Raw genomic sequence first — 23,769 nt, forward strand, 5'->3', positions numbered from 1 at the left:
TGTTCGGATTCTGCTGCTGCCTTAGACTCTATAAAAGGGAGTAAATCAAAAGCTCGTCCTGACAGTTATTGAGATTCTCTTAGTGTTGTTTAGAGTAGGGAAGATGGGTTGTGCAGTTACATTTTCATGGATACATGGGCATGTTGGGGTAGAGGGAAATGAAATTGTGGATGGCATTGCAAAGTCTTCCTTACAGAGCAGGCAAGCAGAAATTAGAGTTCCCCTAGGCAGAGCAGAATTGAGAAGTAGGATTAAAAAAAGGTCTAGAGAAGAAGTGGCAGGAAGATTGGAAAAATGAATTAAGGGGCAGGCATTATTTTTCTAGTCACCCACTAGTTAAAAAGGTCTCAGACTGTTACCTTTTAAGTCGTAGAGATATGGTGAAATTTACAAGACTTAGTTTGGGGCATTGTGGGCTAAACTATTATTTAAAGGTAATAGGAAAACATCTTACTGGATTATGTGACTGTGGTAGTCCAGAGACAGTCCAGCATGTTTTGCTGAGCTGTAATTGATACAAAATTGAAAGAAGCATGTTGTTCAAGAGGCTATCTGGCTTAAATTTATTTTGGTTTTCTATTCAATCTTTGGCCATCAAGAGAATCAACATCTGATTGAAGAGTCTATTATTCAGTTTATACGTGAGACTAGGTTGTATTCGAGAATTTGAGTTCCTTGAAGATCTATAATTAATTATACATCCTGTATTACGCCTACATGCGTCTAAACAGCTGGGAAGAAGAAGAGGAGGAGGAGGAGGATGTAAATTGGGTCGTGCGGTCCACTACTCCTTCTGAAGTCAACAACCAAGTCCTTCGTCTTGCTGACGTTGAGGGATAGGTTATTGTCTTTGCACCATGCCACCAGGTTCTTAATTTCCTCTCTGTACTCAAACTCATCATTACCCGAGATACAGCCTACAATTATTTTACAGCAAATTTTGCTTTCCAAAGATGATATTTTTATAAAAATCTGTTTCTGAGTTCAACATGTTGATGCCACTGTTTTGTTAAGTGTCTCCAGTCAGGGATGAATTTCTAGGCAAGAATGATTCCACTACACCAGCCCTATAATGTAGTTTAAGCCTAAGATTTTGCATTGACTCTGATGCTAGAGAATTAAATTTCCATTTTCCAACAAGAATCAGCTGTATGAATTACTTAATTACGGCAAGTGCTCTTCATTCAAACCCACTATGTAATACTAACCTAGCATTCTCTTGCAATGTAATATTAAAAAGGAAAGTTGCTTTATTGGTGAAATCCATCTTTTAGCAGCAATCCCTCTTTTAAAAAAGTCTGAAGATTGCAGAGTGAATTATAGAAAGATAGTTGGGATGATCTTTGAACTGCAGAGAGGAGTTTAGCTTCCCCAAATTGAAAATAAGAAACAAGAAAAAAAACACAAAGGATAGTAAATAAATAATGTTGTTTCTAAAGTTAAATCATGAAGCAATTTCTCCAAAGATTCAAACTACAGCACAGTCTTACAAATCAGAAAAATCCCCAGAGCTAAATCAATTACATCATCCTGCACTTGCTCATTGTTCCTGATTACAATCTATAAACTCTTGTTGGGAAGATGATCAAGTGAAGATTTCACATGAAATATCCACAAGAAAATGAATCTTCATATATGGTGATATACATGTACTTTGATAATAAATTTTCTTTGAACTTTGAATTAAACAGATGTTTGATACACACCAAGTTATTTTAACTTACTGTAGATGTACAGCAAATCCCAAAGCAGTCAATAAGGAAAATGATGGGGACAAAGACATCAATAAACATAGTTGATGAAAATGAGAGATCGGCCTTAATGCCTTTTTTATGCAAATAGAAAATCCGAATGCAAGAATCAATAGTGTTAAGAATGGTTTGGCCAGCATTCTGGTTTGGCAGAAAGTCGAGCAATATGGGTCTGAATTAAGTTGAAAATTATCCAGTGCTAGCTTAGAACTGCACAGTATATACACAGGAAAAATGTTACACACGATTTATACTTTGAATTTGATTCTGAGGAAAGGGTGATGATGTAAATTAAATTCTTGAACTGTATGGCCCATATATACTACTGATAATATAGTCTGGTATCAGAGCAGATGTTACCTTTTGCAAATAAAATTTCATTACGTAAATGAAATTTTTGAACTGAATAGCCCATATACATTACTGTGAATATGGTCTGGTGTTAGAGCAGTTGTTACCTTTTGTATTTTGTTAAGCAGTTCTGGAACTCCATTGAGATGAGAGTTTATTCTATTATAGTCCCGATACTGAAGAATTTTCTGCAGCAACTCGGGATCTCCTGTGCTGACCGCCTCTTGCAGAACTGAAGAGAATGGAACATTAAAGCTGGAATTAACAATTAGTAGTGTACTTACTAGTTGAGTTGCCTGTTAACTTTTAATGTACCAACAACAGCAAAGTGGATTTATTTGACATCGTTAATGAAGCATAGGGCGCTTTGCAGGAAAGTTATCAAATATACGACATTCAGTTGTGCATGAATTGTGCAGCTGTGCACAATTAAACAATGCACTGGTGAAGATGTCTCCACAAAAATCCCCATTCACAGCAAGTCTTGCCCATCAATGCAAAAGACAAAACCAAAATATTTGTAAGAATCTTCCCAGAAGTGTACAGTCAATCCTCAGCATGATAGATGACAATCTTCAGCCAATTCAATTCACTCCACATGGTATCGGGAAACAGCAAAAAACATTGGATACAGCAAAGACCAAGGGCTCTGACAACAATTTGGCAATAGGACTGAAAACTTGTGCTCCACAACTTGGCGTGCTCTTGGCCAAGCTGCTTCAGTCAGCTACAACAATGATAGTTTCTCGATAATGTGGAAATTGACCAATTGTCCCACAAATGCAACCCAGCCAATCATCTCCCCATCAGCCTCGCCATTATCATCAGCAAAGTAAGAGAATGGCTAGTCAATAATGTGAAGTCATTCGGATCCTGGCTCAGACAGCCTTGGTCCAAATATGACCAGAAGAGGTGAAGAGAGAGCAATTGCCCTTGACATTGAGGCAGCTTTTGATGAAGTATGACATCAAGGAGCCCTGGCCAATGGGAAGCAGAAGGAAAAACCTCTGCAAGACGGAATCATATTCAGCTCAAAGGAAGATGGATGGAGGTCAATCATCTCACCACAAGACATCTCTGCAGGGTAGTGACCCAGGCACAACTTTCTTCAGATGCTTCACCAGGGCGGCACGGTAGCGTAGTGGTTAGCACTAGCGACCTGGCTTCAATTCCCGCCATTCTCTGTAAGCAGCTTGTACATTCTCCCAGTGATTACCTGGGTTTCCTTTGCCAAGAGCGTGGCGTTGCAGAATACAAGCCTTCAGTTCCATCGCCAAATTGTTGTCAGAGCCTTTAGTCTTTGCTGTATCAAACAAAATCTTTGTTTTTTTCCCCACAGTTTCTCGATACCACATGGAGAACTGTGGGGGGTAACTGAGTGCTCTAGCTTCCACCCACAGTCCAAAGACATACCGGCTTGTAGGTTGATTGGTGTTGTAAACTGTCCCACGATTCGGGCAGGGTTGCTGGGCGGCATGCCCCGAAGGGACGATTCCACATTGCATCTCAATTCATAAATAAATAGATGACCTTCATTCAGTTGTAAGGTCAGAAGTAGAATTGTTCACTGTTGATTACACAATGTTTAGCAACAAGCACAATCTCTCACATCACGAAGCAGTCGCTGATACAGTAAAATGTTATGCTAACCACCATGCTACTGTGTCGCTTATATATGTACCTAGGTGACTACAAGGGTAGGTCAGAGGCTAGGAGTTCCGCAGTGAGTGACTCACCTCCTAACTCCCCAAAGCCTGTCCACCATCTACAAGCCTCAAAACAGGAGAGTAATGGAATACTCTCCACCTGCCTGGATGAATACAGCTTTAACACCACTCAGGAAACACGACACTGTACAGTACATAACAGCCCATTTGACAGGCACTCCACCCACTACCATTCATTTTCTCAACCATTGCATTATCTACAGGATGCCTGGCAGCAGCTCACCAAGATAAACCCCATGACGTCCACCAGCACGATGGACAAGGGCAGCACCAATATCTGGAAGATGCTCTCCGAGCCACACACCATGCTGATTTGGAACTATTTTGCCATTCCTTCACCACCGCTGGGTCAAAATTCTGAAACTCTTTCAACACCAGTATTGTGGTTGTACCCACACCTCGACAACTGTATCGGTTCAAGAAGGCAACTCACCATCTTCTCAAGGGCAATTAAGTATGGGTAATTAAATGCTTAAGGTTAGGTTAGAGAATTCCAATCATTCATCACCCTCAGTGAAGAAACTTCTCATCTCAGTCCTAATTGCCTGAAGCTTTCTCTGACACTATGACCTCAGGCTCCAGATTCCTCAGCCAGGAGAAACATCCTGTCTGCATCTGGCCTGTTGAGGCCTGCGAGAATTTAAGAAGTTTCAATGTCGAAGACACATCTACTGATACCCTATTTCCCATTGTGTTTCACTTAATCAACATCCATCCCCACTTATATATACTCAATCCTTCCCAATGGAAAGAATTTAAAAATCCTTGTGTTCACCCTCCTCCAAGGCCTTTTCAAACATAGACCATAAGACATAGCAGCAGAATTAGGCACCTGGCCCATTGAGTCTGCGCCAACATTCAATCATGGCTGATCTCATTTTTCTCTCTCCTCCTCAACCCCAGTTCCCAGCCTTCTCCCCGTAACCTTTGATGCCATGTCCTATCAATCTGTGCCTTAACTACACCCAACGACCTGGCCTCCAAAGTTGCATGTGGCAACAAATTCCATAAATCCATCACCCTTTGGCTAAAGAAATTTCTCTGCATCTTTGTTTTGAAAGGGTGCCCCTCTATCTGAGGCTGTGCCCCCTTGTCCTAGACTCTCCCACCATAGGAAACATCCTTTCCACATCTACTCTGTCTAGGCCTTTCAACATTCAACAGGTTTCAATGAGATACCCCCTCGTCTTTCTGAATTCCAGTGAGTACAGACCCAGAGCCAAACGTTCCTCGTATGATAACCCTTTCATTCCTGGAATTATCCTTGTGAAAAAGCTGCAACTTTCTACAGCTTGACAATTTTCTCTTGTGCTCTGTCACTGCACAATTTTGAACACACCCCTATGTTTCATTCATATTTAGGAGCAGAAGCTTGCACTTCCTCATAACTTTTCAACCTCAAGACTTTTTAGCCACTTGTTAACTCTTTAACCAGGGTTCCCCATGTAGACCCATTTTGTCTGAGTCTCTCTCTGCCTCAGTATGTATCATGTCCAGTGTCTACACTGAATGTACTGTATATAAACACATGCTTGTACTTTACATACAACCCTTGGTAAGTGAGCTGCTGTAGCCTTTCTGTGAAAGGGCTGTGAAACTTTTTTGCTTGTCGGTCACAACGCTCCACAACAAAGGGATAGGTCTTGGCGAAGCATGAGGGAAGACCTAATGCTTCAGCTATTAAAGAACCTCTTATAAAATTCCTCCTGTAATTTCCTCTTAACAAATCTGGAGAGGGAAACTAGTCGGGTATTCATTATGGGGACAATGAGCCCGTCCATGAGACCACATCCACTGTATTTTGTTGGTGGCTGAGATACTGCCTGGTTTGCTTAAAAAAAAGTTTCTCTTCTTAAGTGTCTGTATTGCCTTACTGGTTGCCATTTGACCACAGACTCTAAGGGTGTGGTTTGAAAAGTGCTGTTCCCCACATTACAAATTGCAGTTCTACCACTGTTGTCAGAGGCCTGCACTTCCTCACCAAATGAGGAAAAAAAAGAGCACAAAAATAGAAAGGAGAAAGGCAGATCCAGATTGACTGTTACAGGTCTACCCTCGGAGGAAACTCCCCTGACTTACAACATGCCCTTTTCAATTTTACTTGCTTTCCCTCTGAGCTGCGCGGGTGCGTGGCCGCGCAGTAACTGCAATGATCCTGCGCGCACAGCCTCTGTTTCCACACAGTGGGAATTTGCTTTTATACAATGTTAATGTAATTTTGAAATCCATGTTAAAATAATGTAAAAACACCAGTCACCCCAATCATAAACTGTTTCAGCTGCTTCCGTCGAGCAAAAGGTACTGCAGGATTAAAGCCAGGACCAACAGGCTCTGGGACAGCTTCTTTCTACAAGCCACTAGATTTATAAATTCACATGCCTGTACATTGCGACGGAGTCATAACACAAAGATGTTTGCTCCACCGCGTTGTGGGATGGATGTTAGATTTAAATAAATTCAAATTGTGAAATGCTCTGTAATTAATTATATGTTAATGAATATAATCCATAAATGTTCTAACTAATAAATGTACTACAGCCAATACTTTGAAACATTTTAGAAATTCAACCTATTTACATTGTCAGTGTTTCAAGTTACAACACTGCTACAAACTGTAACAATAAACACAGAATGGAAGTCAGTAGCTCATTGTTAATGAACCATTGGCTTGCTGAACACTGACACCGTTTTCATTCTAAATATTCATAGTATGCATATTACAAATTGAAACATTTAAAGTGCTGCATGGTTTTCAGGCCGTGTAAAAATTTCCTATTGGTTCGTGCAGCTATAAAAAAAAATTTAGAGGGAAATTTCGTATCTCAGGTTGTCCCATGATCTCAAATATTGCAATTGATTTGGGCTGATTGTTAAGCATTTCTGACCTGTCCATCCCTTGGCATTCTCCTTAATAACAGAGGCATTGTTTTGAAGTAGCACTTCAACACATTCCAGGTGTCCTAGCGAGACGGCGAGGTGTAATGGTGTCCGACCCCTTGGATCAACTGCTTCAACGTCGTGCTGTGGGAGCAAAAAGATGAAGTAAAGAAATTCATTTTGAAAGTGGCTGAATATGCCTCGCGACAGAGCATCAATCCACATATCAGGGATGTTTCAGTTTCAGTGCCTTTTTTGTGTTCTTTTAGGGGATGTCAGTTAAGGCAGTAACACCTTCCCAAAGGGAGACAACCCTCCAAGAGAACTACAACCTTGTCATAGGGCTCGGAGTCTCATGTGCCTCAATGACCGGAGAGCTATGCTGGCTGGAGTCAGGGCCTTGTGCTTTGACTCTTGGTAGGGCCAGCCATGCCAAACAGGTCAAAGGGCAGAGGCCAGACTAAGAATGGTGCACCGGTCCTCCAGGTTCAGAGGTTTAAGCTCAGGGCCAACAACCCTGACTGGTCAAAAAATAATTGTTACCGAAAGAGCAAAGAAGAATCCTTCTAATCCGTCACATCCTTCTACATGTGTGACGGTATGGGCAGACAAGAGTTAGAGGACCTTCTTTGCTGCCCTAAACAACAGTAGTGTAATGGGCAGTAAGAATAGGAGACAAAACAAACCGAAGCAAGGAATTTTAAACATATATCCATATAACAATTACAGCATGGAAACAAGCCATCTCAGCCCTCCCAGTCTGTGCCGAACACTTACTCTCACCTAGTCCCACCGACCTGCACTCAGCCCATAACCCTCCATCCCTTTCCTGTCCATATAGCTATCCAATTTTACTTTAAATGGCAATATCGAACCTGCCTCCACCACTTCTGCTAGAAGCTCATTCCACACAGCTATCACTCTCTGAGTAAAGAAGTTCCCCCTCATGTTACGCCTAAACTTTTGCCCCCTAACTCTCAACTCATGTCCTCTTGTTTGAATCTCCCCTACTCTCAATGGAAAAGGCCTATCTACGTCAACTCTATCTATACCCCTCATAATTTTAAATACCTCTATTAAGTCTCCCCTCAACCTTCTACGCTCCAAAGAATAAAGACCCAACTTGCTCAACTCTTCTCTGTAACTTAGGTGCTGAAACCCAGGTAACATTCTAGTAAATCTTCTCTGTACTCTCTCTATTTTGTTGACATATTTCCTATAATTCGGTGACTAAAACTGTATACAATATTCCAAATTTGGCCTCACCAATGCCTTGTACAATTTCAACATTACATCCCAACTCCTATACTCAATGCTCTGATTTACAAAGGCCAGCATACCAAAAGCTTTCTTCACCACCCTATCCACATGAGATTCCACCTTCAGGGAACTATGCACCATTATTCTTAGATCCCTCTGTTCTACTGCATTCTTCAATGCCCTACCATTTACCAGGTATGTCCTATTTTGATTAGTCCTACCAAAATGTAGCACCTCACATTTATCAGCATTAAACTCCATCTGCCATCTTTCAGCCCACTCTTCTAACTGGCCTAAATATCTCTGCAAGCTTTGAAAACTTACTTCATTATCCACAACTCCACCTATCTTAGTATTATCTGCATACTTACTATTCCAATTTACCATCCCCTCATCCAGATCATTAGAGTATATTACAAACAACATTGGACCCAGTACAGATCCCTGAGGCACACCAATAGACACCATCCTCCAATCTGACAAACAGTTATCCACCACTACTCTCTGGCGTCTCCCATCCAGCCACTGCTGAATCCATTTTACCAGATCGATATTAATACCTAATGATTTTTTTAAAAGAAATTTCATAATTTGTGTTTTTGATCCCTGTATCCTATATCTTGTTCAGAAAAGTTGCTGTGATGTCGAAGCATGTTTGTTATAACTGATGCCAGAGCTGTAGAGAACATTGGTGAGACAGACCTGGAGTACTCTGCAATTCTCCTGCGGTACGATTGTTGCTTGAGTTATAAGGAGACTGAATAGGCTAGGAGCGATGGAGGTTGAGGGGGGCCCTAATGGAGGTTTATAAAATGCTGAGTGGAATAGGGAAGGTGGACGGTCACAATCTTTTTCCAGGATAGGGGATTCGAAAACAGGTTTAAGGTGAGAGTAAAATTATTTAAAGGGGACCTGATGGCAAACTCTCCCACACAGAGGGCGGTGGGTTTATGAAAGAGCAAGTGACAGAGGTGGGTACAATTTATAGTTTAAAACACATTTGAACGGTTTCATTGCTTGGAAAGGTTTAGAGCAGTGTTTCCTAACCTGGTCTCCAAGGACCTCTGGGTTAACGGTAAGGCTCCATGGTTGGGAACCGCTAGTTTAGAGGGATATGGGCACAATGCAGGCAAGTAGTACTAGCTCAGGAAGGCATCTGGCTTGGCATGGTCGAGTTGGGCTGAAACGCTGATTTTTATGCTGTAAATCTCTTTGAATCTAGTCACAGGGGTTCCCAGCCTTTATTTATGCCACAGACCCCTACCATTAACAGAGGGGTCTGTGGGCCCCAGGTTGGGAACCCCTGTCTAGTGCTACATAATAAACTTAAGCAAGTTGAATTAGATGGGCATTAGACATGGACATGAAATTAGCTAAGTGACACAAAACAGTTGATATCCAGATTGTAAGGAAGTAGTCTTTATCAGGGTCAATGTTGGAATCACTGATTGTCCTTTTTGAATATACAACTAAAGGTGAATTTGGGTTTCCAGGACATAATTTCAAAGTTTATGCAACAAAGGGCAGCAGTCTTTACAAGGATGGCAATGCATCCAGGAATACCAACTAATAACAGGAGAAGGGTGATGCAGCCGTTAGCTTTGCTACCCCTTCAGCTCCGGGTACACCCAGGCCATGCTCTCTTCTCATTTCGACAGTCAGCACTAGATATATCCAGGCCATGCTCTCTCCTCGCTGCTGCCATCAGGAAAAAGGTACAGGAACCTCAGAACCCACGCCCCAGCTTCAGAAACAATTATTACCTTTCTGCCATCAGGCTCTTGAACCAAATGGGATAACTTCACTTCACTCAGCTGTTCCCACAACCTACAGACTCACTTTCAATTACCCTTCATCTCATGTTCTCGATATTTATTTCTTACTTATTATTCTTTCTTTCTTTTTTTTTCCTTTTGGATTTGCAAAGTTTGTTGTCCTGAAATGATTAAGATTTTCATCACATGAACACATGTTGGGAAGAATTAACAGTGAGGGAAAAGTGCAAGGCGCGTGGGATCAATTTTGGTTGTATGTTAATTTAAACTTAAATTAGAACTTCTTTCTGTTTGTAAATTTTACTTGTTTTCCTGTCATGGGATGGCTGTGCAAATATGCTGTACTCTATCTGCTCTATGATATGCTGTGCTGCTTTGTAAAATAAGAATAAATAATAATAAGAATTTGAATCACAAAAAAATAGTTTGTTGTCCTTTGCACACTGGTGACAGCTTTGTTGGGTGCGGTCTTTCATTGATTCTATTATGGCTATTGGATTTACAGAATATGGCTGCAAGAAAATGAATCACAGGATTGTTTGTGATAATAAATTTACTTTGCACTTGTTAACTTTGATATGTTTAACCCCCAAGTACTGGACTTTGTATCTTCTCCCTATGGTTTTCTACTGGGTGCTCCAGAAGATGTACCGGTAGGTTCATTGGCTCTGGTAAATTATTCCTTAATGTAGGCAAAAGTAACCAATGGGAAGCTGATGGACATGTGAGAGAGAGCACATTGCTGTAGTTAAAGGTAAGAAGGAGAAGAGCAGTAGGATTGATGGAATTTGATCTGCTTGAACTCAAATGAATGAGCTGAATATATATGTTTGTCCTATAACAGGTAGGTACATCATGTGGCTCCTCAAACCTGCTCTGCCATTCAAGGACAGTTATTATTCTTCAACCGCCAGGTTCCTGGCTCAGCACGGATAACTTCACTCACCCCAACACTGAACACAACCTACTGACTCACTTTCCAGGACTCTACAACTCACGTTCTCAGTATTATCTATTTACTTTGTGTTATTACTTTTGGTATTTACACAGTTTGCCTCCTTTTACACAGCAGTTGTTTGCCAGTCTTTGTTTGTGCATAGTTTTTCATTGATTCTATTGTATTTCTTTGTTCTGCTGTGCATAGCTGCAAGAAAACGAATCTCTGGGTGACGCATACATACTTTGATAATGCATCTACTTTGACTTTGACATTGAAGTTGATTTGCTTGTAATCTTAATTCCACAATCCTATCTGTTAATAGCCCTCGTCTTTCAAGAATAAGTCTACCTTTATCTTGAAAATATTCTAAGAATCTTCTTCAGAATTAGAAACAGAATAAGGTTTAATATCACCGATGTATTTTGTGAAAGTTATTGTTTTGGAGTGACAGAAAAGTGCAATATAAAAAATACACTATAAATTACAAATTTTATATACTGTATATAGAGAGAAAATTATGTAGTGCACAGAGAGAGCAAAAATAGTGAGGTAGTGATAATGATTATGTTCTATTACATTTTGAGAAAAGGGGTTTCAAAGACTTATGCCCCTCTCTGAGAAAAACATTCATCTCATCCATCTGAAATGGTTCCAGAATCCCTCACAAAACAGAAAAAAGAGCTGGATAACAATTGAGATTTATTGTAGAGAAATGTGTAATGAAGCATCTTGCAAAGCAAAACCAACAGTTCCATTTAAAGTGTAAGAAATGAAAAGGAGTTTAAGACACAAAATCTTTGAAGATGACCATGAAGAATTCTTGGGTTTATCAATTATGAAAAGCAAGGAGGTACAGAATGCTTACTTGGGTTTAGCTGAAATAGTGCCTTTAATTCTGAGAAGTACATTTCAGGAAGAATGTTATTGGCTTTCAAAGGAAGAGTTATTAGAATAGTATCGGAAATGATGGATTTTGGGGACTGGAGTTCTTTTCTTTCGAGCAAACGATTGCAGTGGGGAGAACACAGGAAGAAATTGTTTCCAGTGGAAATGTTTGCTGGACCAGAAGATGCAAGAGAAGTAGAAGATTCATTTGCAAAAATGGACACAGCAGGTTGCGACATTCTGCTGTGTACTACTTGAGATTCATAGCAAACCGATTCATAGCAACTTTCAACGTGGAAGTGGACAGAAAGTTCGATGGGAAAACTTAGTGGACAATTGGGAAAATGGAGTGAAGGTTTGGTATAAATATGAATGACAGAATGATCACCTTCTGTGGCAAATGATCTTACTTTAACTGCTAATGTCTCCTTTTCACTTAATTCCAAAAGATCTTATAAAAAAATCAACGAGATCGTTAATAACAAATCATGAACTCAGAAGAGGGAAATGTGTTGATCAGACATCTCCATTAATCATCCCCAGCATCGTAACCACACATTAACAATAACTAATTTAGATTCAACTGCTTGTAACACAGAACCTGCCCCTACCTACGGAATAACTGAAAAATTAGGCCCCGGCCGGGACCACTTTACAATTAATCACGAAAATCCCGTTCACGACCATTTCGATAACAATTGAATGGGACAGGGAACCGATTCGATCAGGAAACTGAGTAACCAAGTGTACTTGGAGACATGAAACCCGGCGCTCAAAATAGACGCCACCTGAAAATCTGTTAAGACAATCCAGGAAGTTGATAGGATTTTCGAAACAGCCACTACAAAGATGACTTCCATCATAACGTTGTACAATAAAGAATAGATTAACATTCTCTGTTGTATAATTGATCTACCTGTTTTAGTTCCTTCTCAACCTCTCTGTACTGGTTGTGCCACACGTACAGATGGAGCCTGTATTTGTTCTTGATGTCTTCCAATGTACACATCCTTGTAGCTGAGCCTCAGCATCCACGCAGACCCCCTGCCCTCCGTTCTTTTCCTCCAAATCAAGGCACGGTGCGGGCAGAGGGGGAAGGGGTTGGGGAAAATTAAAACTTTCAAACTTTCCAAACTTTACAGGAAAAGGATCCGCAACAAGGAAATGCTTTCGCACAGATCAGAGGGGGCACGCAAACACCCCGGCGCCTCTCCCAGACACTGCTAAATTCTATACTTTCACAAAGAAACGTATCATAAAATATTGCACTTTCTTGCTGCTCGGCGGATCCAGAAGCTTTGATTTAATGTTTTAAAACATTAATTAGTTGGGGAGCAGAGCCACCCCGTTCCTCCCTTTCACTGTGGTTAGTTCCAAATCGGACCCCTGTGTTGGTAGTAGGTAAAGCCGATGGCATTACAAACTCTATTTCCCTCGAAGAACTTAACATAACATGGCTAATGTTATCGTGTGCATGGTATTTTACTATAATTGATCAAAATTAATGTCTTCTTGTGTATGAAAGGTTCACTGTCCATGCTAATCCTTAATATTTACAGATACCTCCCCCCCCCGGGGATGAGGTTGTGGTTGGGCCGGCATTGGGCGCATGCGCACGGGCGGACTGCGCCTAGCGGTCCTCCGACATCCCGTCATGCCAATCTGCGTCTCCAGGCAGCTAGGGCCGGGGATGAGAGCGGAGGCGGCGGCGGCAGCGGCGGCTGGAAGCCCGGCTCCACTCTTGGTGCTGATGGCGGGTCGGCGTTAACGTCAAGCAGGCGCAGTTCGTACCGGGCAACGCTCCGCACGTTTTACTGCCCACTTCCCCCCCCCTCTCCTTTTCCTCCTCCCTCTGTGAAAGAGAGAGAGAAAAAAAATCTGGAGTGGCGCGATTTATCGGCTGTCCATGTCGAAAAGGTTGAGGAGCAACGACATCTGCGCCGACTGCGGTGTCCCCGGTGAGTGGATCGGTGTGGGTAGGCGGCTGGCGGCTCAGACATTCGTGCTGCGCTGGGTCTGGCAGCTGAGAGAGGAAATGCAAGCAAGGTTTAGTCCTTCGTTACAGAGAGGAAGTGAGGGAAGTTCGACACGCGTGAAAGCTGCAGTCTAGTCTCAGTCTGGAACTGTTCACCATTTATACATCCTCCAGCCACTCTTTTGTTCACTCATTTCTTCACCACCATATTTCGGGTGCTATCAACTAATTTTTCCCCCACTCTGTCTTCCTTCATCATCAGCCCCTTCGCTAAGTCTGGTTTATAGTCATTTAACTATATACATGTATACTCCCAAACGAGACAACGATTCTCCGGGCCAGGGTGCAAACCACAGTAGTACACCTAACACACCATCACCACGAAAAGAAAGAATTAGACATACAAATGAATCGTGCATGCATAAACAATGTTAAGTGCGCGAGTTAAATATTACAGGGGTACAGTACAAATTATCTGGTAATGTTTTTTTCCAAAAAGTACAAAAATGACTTGTATTGTCAAATGCCATTGAGCATGTAAATTCAGCATTTCCTGTTATTTGTGGGTTGACAATGTTCTGTGGGCCTTGGGGTCTGTGAATGAATGACAGGAAAATTATTGCACTCTACTTGTGTAGGTGTTTTAAACAAAGACAAGAAATGCTAGAAATATTTACAGGCCAAACACTATTAGTAGAAGGAGTGACAGTGTTAATGTTTCATCCAAAGTGAGAAAGTTTTTTAAAAAAACACTGAAACAGACAAATCTGAGTAGAAAATGGAAGAACTGGTGATATCTAAAGTAAATAAGTAAAAGTTTCTGCCTGACCTGTTGGCTTTTTCCAGCATGTTCTTTTATTTCCCTTAGGTTTCCAGCATCTGCAGATCTTTGATTTTCACATTGAGTGGATGTTGTTAAAGTTTGTTGTGAACAAACATGTTCTGTTCTTGATGTTCCTTCTAGTATAAATTTACATGACTAATTTGCCATTTGTTGCTATTTATTTGAAGAAAACACACTTTGTAAGCATTTCAGGAGATTTCTACAAAACATTGTTTTGCTTTGGGTTAATGTATATCAGATTTTGTATTTATAAATGCTGCATGATGTAAATTAAATTACTTACGAATGATACCTGAGTGGCAGGGTAGAGATATGTCTCTACCAAAGGAGGTGTAAGGGGCTCCTTCCCTCTGTTTGCCTGCAGGTCACCCTTGGGCAAGGTGTAGCACCTGCTCAGCCCCCAATCGGGGTCACGGGAGCAGGTGGTGGATGGCCGGATGAGCAACTGGTGCACATCACAAATCCTGGTTATGTCTCCACTGACGCCAGGCAGGCGATCTCTGAAGGGTATTGATAATGGCTGGGGTCACCCGTCTTGTAAAGACACTGCCCAGAGGAAGGCAATGGCAAACCACTTCTGTAGGAAAATTTACCAGGAACAATCATGGTCATGAGAGCATGATCGCCCATGTTATATGACATAGCACGTGTGATAATGAGGAATGATACTTTAACTTTTCTTCCTTGCCCAAACCAGTGAAAGTTTGTCAAGAGCAACACACACTATGCTGGAGGAACTCAGCAGGCCAGGCAGCGTCTATGGAAAAGAGTAGGTTGATATTTTGGCCTGAGCCCCTTCTTCAGGCTGAGAAGGAAGAGGGGAGATGCCTGAATAAAAAATCAGGGGGCAGGGGAAAGAGGCCAGCTGGAAGGTAATAGGCTAAGCCAGGTGGATTGGAATGATAACAGGCTGGAGAAGGAAGAATCTGATAGGAGTTGAGAGTGGAAAATAGGAGAAGGGGAAGGAGGTGGAGATCCAGGGAGAAGTAATAGGCAGGAGAGAAGTGAAAGGTCAGAGTGGTGAATAGGGGGAAGATGAAATTTGTTCACTGGAAGGAGAAATCAATATTCATGCCATCAGGTTGGAGGCTATCCAAGTGGAATATAAGGTGTTGCTCCTCCACCCTGCGGGTGACCTCTTGGCACAAGGGGCGGCCATGGATCATCACGTCAAAATGAGAATTGAAATTGAGATGTTTGGCCAACGGGAAGCCCTGCTTGTGGCGGATGGTGTGGAGCTGCTTGACGAAGTGGGTGCCCAATTCTCAGCAATGTAGAGGAGGACCCATCAGGAGCACCGGTCGCAATAGACGACCCCTGCAGATTTGCAGGTGAAGTGTTGCCTCGCCCATGAGGACTGTTTGGGTCCTTCAATGCAGGTGAGGGAGGGGCGTACAGGCAGCTGTGGCACTTAGGCCCCTTGCAGGGATAAGTGTCTGGAAAGAGATTTGTGGCAATGGGTGAATAGACAAGGCAATTGCGGAGGGAGCAATCACTGTGGAAAGTGAAGATGGGAGAGAGAGATAAGGATATGCTTTGTGGTAGAATTCCTTTGGAGATGGCAGAAGTTTGTCTTGTTGCCAGGCTTTTAAAATAATCCTAGTGTGGTTTACAAAGTGTGTGCTTGGTTTATAGCACCATGCCTTGTCAATTGCTTGTGCCAGTAGTAATGGATTCCATTGTATGATATTGTTAGGAAAGGAACTTACTTAGGCATTTTGGCCCATGCTTATAGTATTTGTTAAGTCTGAAAGTACAACATATACTGAATTACAAAATAAAGATGGCTGCAAGATGGCATCTGAGCTTTCGACACTTTTCAAGATTGCTTTTAAGGTTTGAGGGCAAAGTCATCATTGTGTGTATTCTTTTATAAATTTTCTTGCATTTACACAAAAGAAATTACTTTTCCTGCTTGTTCATTATGTAACTTTGTAAACTAAATTATTGAAGGCACCATAATAGATTGTGTGTTTTGAAGACAGCCATATTCAATTACTACAGAAATCAATGTGTGGTATTGCCATTATATAATAATGGTTATCTTCAGGCTGCTTAGAGAGAACTGTATCAAAACTGCTATTTGGGAGTCTAAAACAGATTACAGCTTTCAATTTGCTGTATTCTCACTGGGGAAGAACAAGAGCTGAAGTACAAGCTTTTTTCTGGATAGTAGTTACACAAATTACCTTTGCAAACATGATTTAAATATATCTTTATTTTGCATGATGTGAAGGCATCAAAAAGACCACGCTGTGTTCAACTGATTTCTATTGAAAATGCGCACAGTGATATTCCAGGCAAGATTATTAGTTTAACTCTTTCCGTATTCCTTTTCAGTTTTTCTCCCCTACTTACTAATTATTTCTTTCGTGCTACTTGAAGTACTTTGTTTACCTTCAGTTTTCTAATTTTGTTTAGGAATCTTTGAGCAAACTCAAACTATTTAAATTCTCAGGAAGCTGGGGTTACCTTCCTTGGAGGAGAGAAAAGAGTATTTGATTATTTCTCGAGCTAAAGTTAACATGATAGAAGGAATGTCAATGTCTACACCAATGTTTCACTCTTCCTATCCTTATTTGAATATGTGAACTTTGGACACCACATCCTTGGACTACAAAAGAACCTAAGCAGTGATTTCAAGATGTTTGCTAGATAATGAGAGAGTATTTTGAATTCTACATATGGGTATTAGTAACAAGTCTGTCTTTATGATTGGAGCAAATAGTTTGTGTGAAATGTTTTCCATAAGTAGCTGAACATTGGGCATTGCTTTACTATATTTCTTTGCCTTGGGTCATTGTATCCATTCAGAAAACGCTTAGCTTATTTGCATTATGCAAACCAGACCACTTTAGAAAATTTAAATATGGGCGGTGACAAAAGTCAGCACCAAATACCGTCTGGTGGTCTGGCAAACTTATAAAATACTGCACTGATTGACGGGAGATTGTGTGGACAAGAACAAGACTCCCTAATGGTAAATGTTGCCTCTCGGGTGCCAGGGTCAGATTTCTCAGATAGAGTTCACAGCATGCTTAAAGTGGAGGGCAAGCAATGGTACACATTGATACCAATGACATGGGTAGGTAAAGGATGGGTTCTGAAGAGTTAAAAGGATAGCAATCTCTGGATTGTCTGTGCCACACACCACTAAAAGTAAAAATAGGAAGATATGGCAGATGAATGTGTGATTGAAGAGTTGGGGCAGGGTTTCAGATTTGTGGATCATCAGGATAACTTCTGGGAAGGTACAACTTGTGCAAAAGGGACAGGTTACACCTGAACTCGAGAGGAACCAATGTCCTGCGAGCAGGTTTGCTAGAGCAAGGTTTGCAAGGGTTTCAATTAGGTCGGCAGGGGTATGGTATGGGAGCCAGAGTGGTAGGCCAGATAATGTAGCAGTTGGCATTGCAGAGACTGAGCGGTAGGATAGACATAAGTATAAATGCAGTCAGATGGATGGGTTGAAATGTGTTCACTTCAATGCTTGAAGTGTTAAGAATAAGGATGAAGAACCTAGAACATGGAATTATGATTTTGTGACCATTCAGAGATTTGGCTGTCACAAGGGCAAGATTGACTGCCGGATGTTCTGGAGGTTGGATGTTTCAAAAGGTGGGGGGTCTAGAGAGTTGGGGGGAATGGCATTGCTAATCAGAGAGAGTATGACAGCTTCAGAAAAGGAGGAAGATAGTGGCAGGATTGTCTACAGAGTCAGTGTAGGTGGAAGTCAGAAACAGAAAGGGAGCAATCATTCTTTCTGGAGTCTTCCTTGTGTCCTTCAGTAGCCACTGAGACACTGAGGAGCAGAGAAGCAGGCAGATTTTGGTAGTGCAAAAATAATGATTGGAAACTCCATGCAGAAGGTTTAGAAAAGGCAAATTTGATGGAATGATTCCTGGTATATGTGGGCAGGTCAACTACAAGAGAGGCCATACTGGATTTGTACTAGGCAATGAACATGGCCAGGTGACAGATCTCTCAGTAGGAGAGCATTCTGGACAGTGAGCAGAACTCTTGAGTTTTAGTATAGTCATGTACAAGGTTAGAAACAGGCCATATGGAGAGGTATTTAATTGGAGGTTTGGGGGAGGAGTATATTAGGCAGGAACAGAGCATAAATTGGGAACAGATGTTCTCAGAAACATTCACAACAGATGTGGAGGTTGCTTAGGGAGTACTTGCATGGGGACATTGCGACAGGGAAATTATGGTAGGGTGCAGGAACCATGGTTAACAAAAGTGGAACATTCAGTCAAGAGGAAGAAGGAAGCATAGTTAAGGTTTAAGAAATCAGAGGGCTCTTGAAAGTTATAATGTAATTAGAAAAGAGATTGAGGAATTTAGGAGAGGTAGAAGGGGACATGACAAAGCTTTGGTGAGTAGAATTAAGGAAAGTCTCAAGGTGTTCTACACTTGTGTGAAGAACAGGAGGATGTGAGGGTAGGATAGCTCAGGAATAAAGGAGGAAACATGCTTGGAGGTGGAGGTGGGAGTAGGTCCTTAATGCTGTGGTCCCCAACCACCAGGCCGCGAGGAAACGATATGATTTGGTGTTATGAGTCAGCTGCACCTTTCCTCGTTCCCCGTCACATCCACTGCTGAATTGAACGCACGTGAGGTCATTACGTCCACGTCATTCATGTCAGCGCGGGGAGAAGATCAACTTCTCGAGCATGCAGATGACAGCGAGCTGAAAAGTATGTTTGACATAACATCTCTGCCGGCATTCTGGATCAAAGTCAAGGCTAAATAGCCTGAGATAGCCACAGAAGCACTGAAAACATTGCTTCTATTTCCAACATACCTCTGCGAAGCGGGGTTTTCTGCAATGAATGCAACGAAAACTAAATTGCGGAATAGACTGGACATAAGGAACCCCCTTCGAGTATCACTGTCTCCCATCACCCCTCGGTGGGACTGTCTTGTTGCAGGGAAACAAGCCCAGGGCTCCCACTGATTCAGCGATATTGGTGTGTTGCAATGATTTTATATGTTCATATGGGGAAAATATGTGCTGTGTGTTTAATATTCAAACATTACTTAAAATGTTATGATGCTATTGACCTATAAGTGACTTATCACTATATTCATGCGAGGAAAATGTGCGCTGTGTTCAATATTAAATTCGTTAGATAAACCCTTTTAGAAGCGAAATCGAGTGTATTAGCCACTTATAAGTGACTTATAGTTGACTTATCACCTATATTCCGGTCGTGATTAACACCCCCCGCCCCCCACCCCCCAGGGTTGCCAACTGTCCTGTATTAACAAAATTGGTTTGTCCCATACAGGACCACCCTTGTCCTGTATTTCCCCCACGAAGGTAGAGCATTCCTATGAAACCTTTCATGCCGAAATGGCGTAAAGCGAAGAAGCAATTACCATTAATTTATCTCGGAAAAATTTTTGAGCATTCCCAGACCCAAAAAATAACCTACCAAATCATACCAAATAACACATAAAACCTAAAATAACACTAACATATAGTAAAAGCAGGAATGATATGATAAATACACAGCCTATATAAAGTAGAAATAATGTATGTACAGTGTCGTTTCACTGAACAGAATCACTAAAAACGATTTGTAGAAAAAAATCGGCACATACAGGCATGCGCACACAAGTGCCCGCGCAGGGCTCTAATCTAATCTAAAAGGTTGGGGACCGCTGCTTTAATGAATACCTTTGCTTCAGTGTTCACTTCGCTTCATATTATCACGAGGAACCTTGATAACATGAAGTCAGTGTAAGTTGTTGAATTTAAGAAAGGGGCAGTGTTGAGGCTTCTGAAAAATATTAGGATTGTAAGTCTCCAGGGCCAGACAGGATGTTTACTCTTTTCCATAGATGCAGCCTAGCCTGTAGAGTTCCTCCAGCGTTTTGCATGTGTTGCTATGGGAAATAAGTGAAGAGATTGCTGGGGCATTGACAATGATCTTTGTGGCCTCACTGGCCACAGCAGTGGCACTAGAGTATTAGAAATTTGCAACTGTTCTGTTGCGAATTATAGACTAATGAGTCTTGCATCAGTGGTTGGCAAACTATTGGAGAGGATTCTTTGGCACCTTTTGGAGAAAGGTTATAGGCTCATAGCAAATATTAGTTTGTTGTTGAGCAAACTGACGAGAAAATCATTAAAAATGCAGTAAGCCACATGTTGATTTCTGTCATTTGATAGATTATCAAAATTAATGTGCTCTTTCTAGATAAGTTTAGAAAGGTGACCAAACTTTTTATCAGCATATCCTATTCACATTGCGTGCTGTTTCCAAGGCTCTGCGTGTTCTTGTAATCAAGATGTTATATTTAGAGTCGTAGAGCCATACAACATAGAAACAGGCTTTTTGACCCAACCTATCCTTGCTAACCAGTGTGCCCATCTATATTAGTCCCATTTGCCTTCATTTCATTCATATTCTTTTAGAATCATAAAAGATATAGCACAGAAACGGGCTTTTTGTCCTATGTAATCCATGCCAAGCCATTCAGACTGCCTACTCCATTGACCTGTACTGGGACCATAGCTCTTCATACCCCTGCCATCCATGTACCTATCCAAACTTCTCTTAAACATTGAAATCGAGTTTGCATGCACCACTTCCTATCCATGCACCCGTCTAAATGTCTCAGTTGTTTTATTGTAATGTATTTAAACATAGTTAAAAATTAATGTAGAGAATTTTATTGATTAGGTACCAGTTGTTATGCTTAGTTACTGCAAATTTGAACTCTAAGCATAAAAAAAGGTAATTTTTTTTTTTGTGTAAAAGCATCAAAACTTGTAACGAGTACTCTTTGCTTCCTGCAGTCTACATAAATGCAGTTAGTGGACTGGTCATTGGGGGAAAATGATAAGTGTGATGCAGTTTATTTAGTGAGAGCAAACGAGGTATAGAAATATTCAAATATGAAATGCCAAAATATTTGGAGGAATAAAGGACCTTGTAGTTCATATTCAGTGATTTTGAATGTATGGGACAGAAAAATAAGTTGAGAGCATATAGCTTTGTTCTGTTGGCTGAGGCTTGGAAGATAAGAGCATGGTTTAAACACAAAATTCTGCAGATGCTGGAAATCCTGAACAACACAAGTACTGTTTTAAGAGCTCCGCAAATCAGGCAGCCTCTGTGGATTGGAATAAATAGTCGACGTTTTGGGCCGAGACCTTTCATCAGGACTTGAAAGGAAAGGGGAGGAAGCCAGAATACGATTGTTGGTGGTGGGGGGGCTGGCAGGTGATGAGTGAAGCCAAGTGAAGGGGGAAGGTAGGTGGGGGGGGGAGTGAAGTAAAAAGCTGGAAGGTGATGGGCGGAGGAGGTAAAGTGACTAAAGAAAGAGAAATCTGCTGGAAAGGGCAGTGGACCGTGGAAGAAAGAAAAGGAGAGAGGAGAGGGAGCTAATGGGCAGATAAGGGGAAGCTGGAATGGGGGATTGAAAAAGAGGGTGGGGGGGGGGGGGAAATTACCAGGTTAGAAAAAATGATGTTCATGCCATTAGGTTGGATGGAGAATATGAGATGTTGCTCCTCCAGACTGTGTCCTGATCATAGCAATAGAGGAGGCGGCCATGGTCCCACGTGTCGTAGTGGGAAGTCAAATTGAAATGGGTGGCCACTGGGAAATCCTGTCTTTTGGCTGGAAGGAACAAAGGCTCGTGATAAAGCAGTCCCCCAGTCTGTGTTGGAGCTCACTAGGGCATGGTGTAAAATGTTAGTGCATCACTGAAATACTGCACACAGATTTAGTCATCATATATGGGAGGGATGTGACAGTATAGAGGAAGTGCAGATGAGATTTAAGAGGGTTTAGTCATAGCTGGAGAAGTTTAGTTGAGTAAACATTGGCTAATCTGGATCTGTTTTTTGTAAAACAAGGTCTGAGGGAAGAAATACTTGAAACAACTACAGCGTTGAGATCCTTCAGATGGAGTTATTGCACTTTAGAGAGGATGGTAGTTACTGGCCTTTTGATTGAAGGTATTTGGGAGATTAGAATGGAGTAAAAGAAGAAAGGTTTCACACAACATAGGTGGGATTTGGGACTTCTATGTTGTAAGTTTCCGAATTTCATAATTGAGTCCTTTATCTATTCCTCTGGTTCATTGTAAATCCAGGAGGTACCAGTAAATTGGGAAGACATCTTGTTTGTTTTCAATTAATTTGGTAATTTGTTAGTGAATTTTGTTTGGGATTATTTTAACTGGAGATGGTCATTATCTGAAAAGAAAACATGAACTGTTAGACACACTCTGGCTAGGCAGTATTTGCAGAAAGAGAAACAGTTTGTTTCACATGAAAGAGCCTGCATCACAGATACTGCCTTGGTCTCTCACATTCATTAATTAATGAGGCAGGCGTCTTTAAAAATGTATTTGTCTACAATTCCACCTAGTTACAGGATAACTTGAGACACATGTTAAGCCTCAGAGACAATAGGTGATGCAAGTACTGAGTTATGCTCATAAGAAGTGTTTGGTTACTTTCTAGAGTGCACTAAGTGTGACCACATGAGTAAGCTATGTTGTGAGATAGTTACGTCATTATTTCTAATTTCTCCGTCAGCTGGTTCTATTAACTGACAAAATTCAGCAGTGGCTTTCTGTATTCTTGAATGATTTTTATCTGTAGTATAATTCACATTGTTTGTTTTTATTTTAGTAAATTGTTGGATTGTCTGAAGAAAACTAGTTTGCATTACACTCTGCAACTCCAGTCTCTGTTCTGGGCTAATTTAGACTGATCAGAAGGTCCTGACCTATTGCTCTGGATTATAACATCATTATATTCAGTGAGATAGGGTTTACCAACTACTGTCTCTGTGCCAAATTGCTGGAGGTATAGATGAATACTGATTTATGTGAAAGGCTAGACAAGATTTTAAGGAGATTGTATTTAATGCTACACAAAATTTGAAGGATGGCTCTTTTAGATGTGGCATGTTGTGGGAGATGTATTACTTCTGCTGAAACCATAGACATGATGTAACTATATCCCTCTTTTGGTTACTTTGATGTTTTGCATCCAATTATTGATCCATCAGAATTGCCTACAAGTTGAAAGCATTGCCCTTTATATACTTTCACACTGTGTGCAGTGCTTTAATGGTTAATCTACTTGATGGGGAAATGCAGAGTTGTGGTCTGAGATCCAGTTACACAAGTATAAATCATACTGCAGCAGCTGGAGTTTTAAATTCAGTCAATTAAATAAACTTAAAATGCTGTATGACTTGTGTATTCCTCCAAGCACACTGATTGTTAACTGCTGTCTGAAATTAATTTCAAGTCTGTCATTCCGTAGTATACATGTAACAAATACCAAATAATAAAATATCTTCTGAAAGATTGACATTTAGCATAAGGTGTATTTACAACAAGTTT

General features: G+C 41.2%; 2 protein-coding genes across 12 annotated transcripts in view; one reads left to right on the top strand and one right to left on the bottom strand.

Moving 5' to 3' along the window:
- The window catches only part of ankrd13a (ankyrin repeat domain 13A), a 40,946-nt gene extending 27,419 nt beyond the window's left edge, over positions 1–13,527 (bottom strand). The window contains exons 1-3 of the mRNA XM_072247460.1: positions 12,483–13,527; positions 6,715–6,850; positions 2,210–2,334 (exon numbers count right to left, since the gene is read on the bottom strand). Coding sequence (XP_072103561.1) covers positions 2,210–2,334; positions 6,715–6,850; positions 12,483–12,575 — 354 coding nt within the window. The 5' untranslated portion in view covers positions 12,576–13,527. The remainder of the gene's footprint in view (positions 1–2,209; positions 2,335–6,714; positions 6,851–12,482) is intronic.
- The window catches only part of git2a (G protein-coupled receptor kinase interacting ArfGAP 2a), a 114,232-nt gene continuing 103,663 nt past the window's right edge, over positions 13,201–23,769 (top strand). For 4 of the 11 annotated variants that reach the window (XM_072247448.1, XM_072247449.1, XM_072247450.1 and 1 more), the window contains exon 1: positions 13,202–13,524. In XM_072247448.1, the coding sequence (XP_072103549.1) occupies positions 13,473–13,524 (52 nt within the window). In that variant the 5' untranslated portion in view covers positions 13,202–13,472. Of the gene's footprint in view, positions 13,525–23,769 lie in introns of all 11 variants that reach the window. The other 7 variants (XM_072247454.1, XM_072247455.1, XM_072247456.1 and 4 more) reach the window with 5 other exon arrangements.

This window comes from Mobula birostris, chromosome 31 (genome assembly GCF_030028105.1).
Source record: "Mobula birostris isolate sMobBir1 chromosome 31, sMobBir1.hap1, whole genome shotgun sequence".
Taxonomy (NCBI): domain Eukaryota; kingdom Metazoa; phylum Chordata; class Chondrichthyes; order Myliobatiformes; family Myliobatidae; genus Mobula; species Mobula birostris.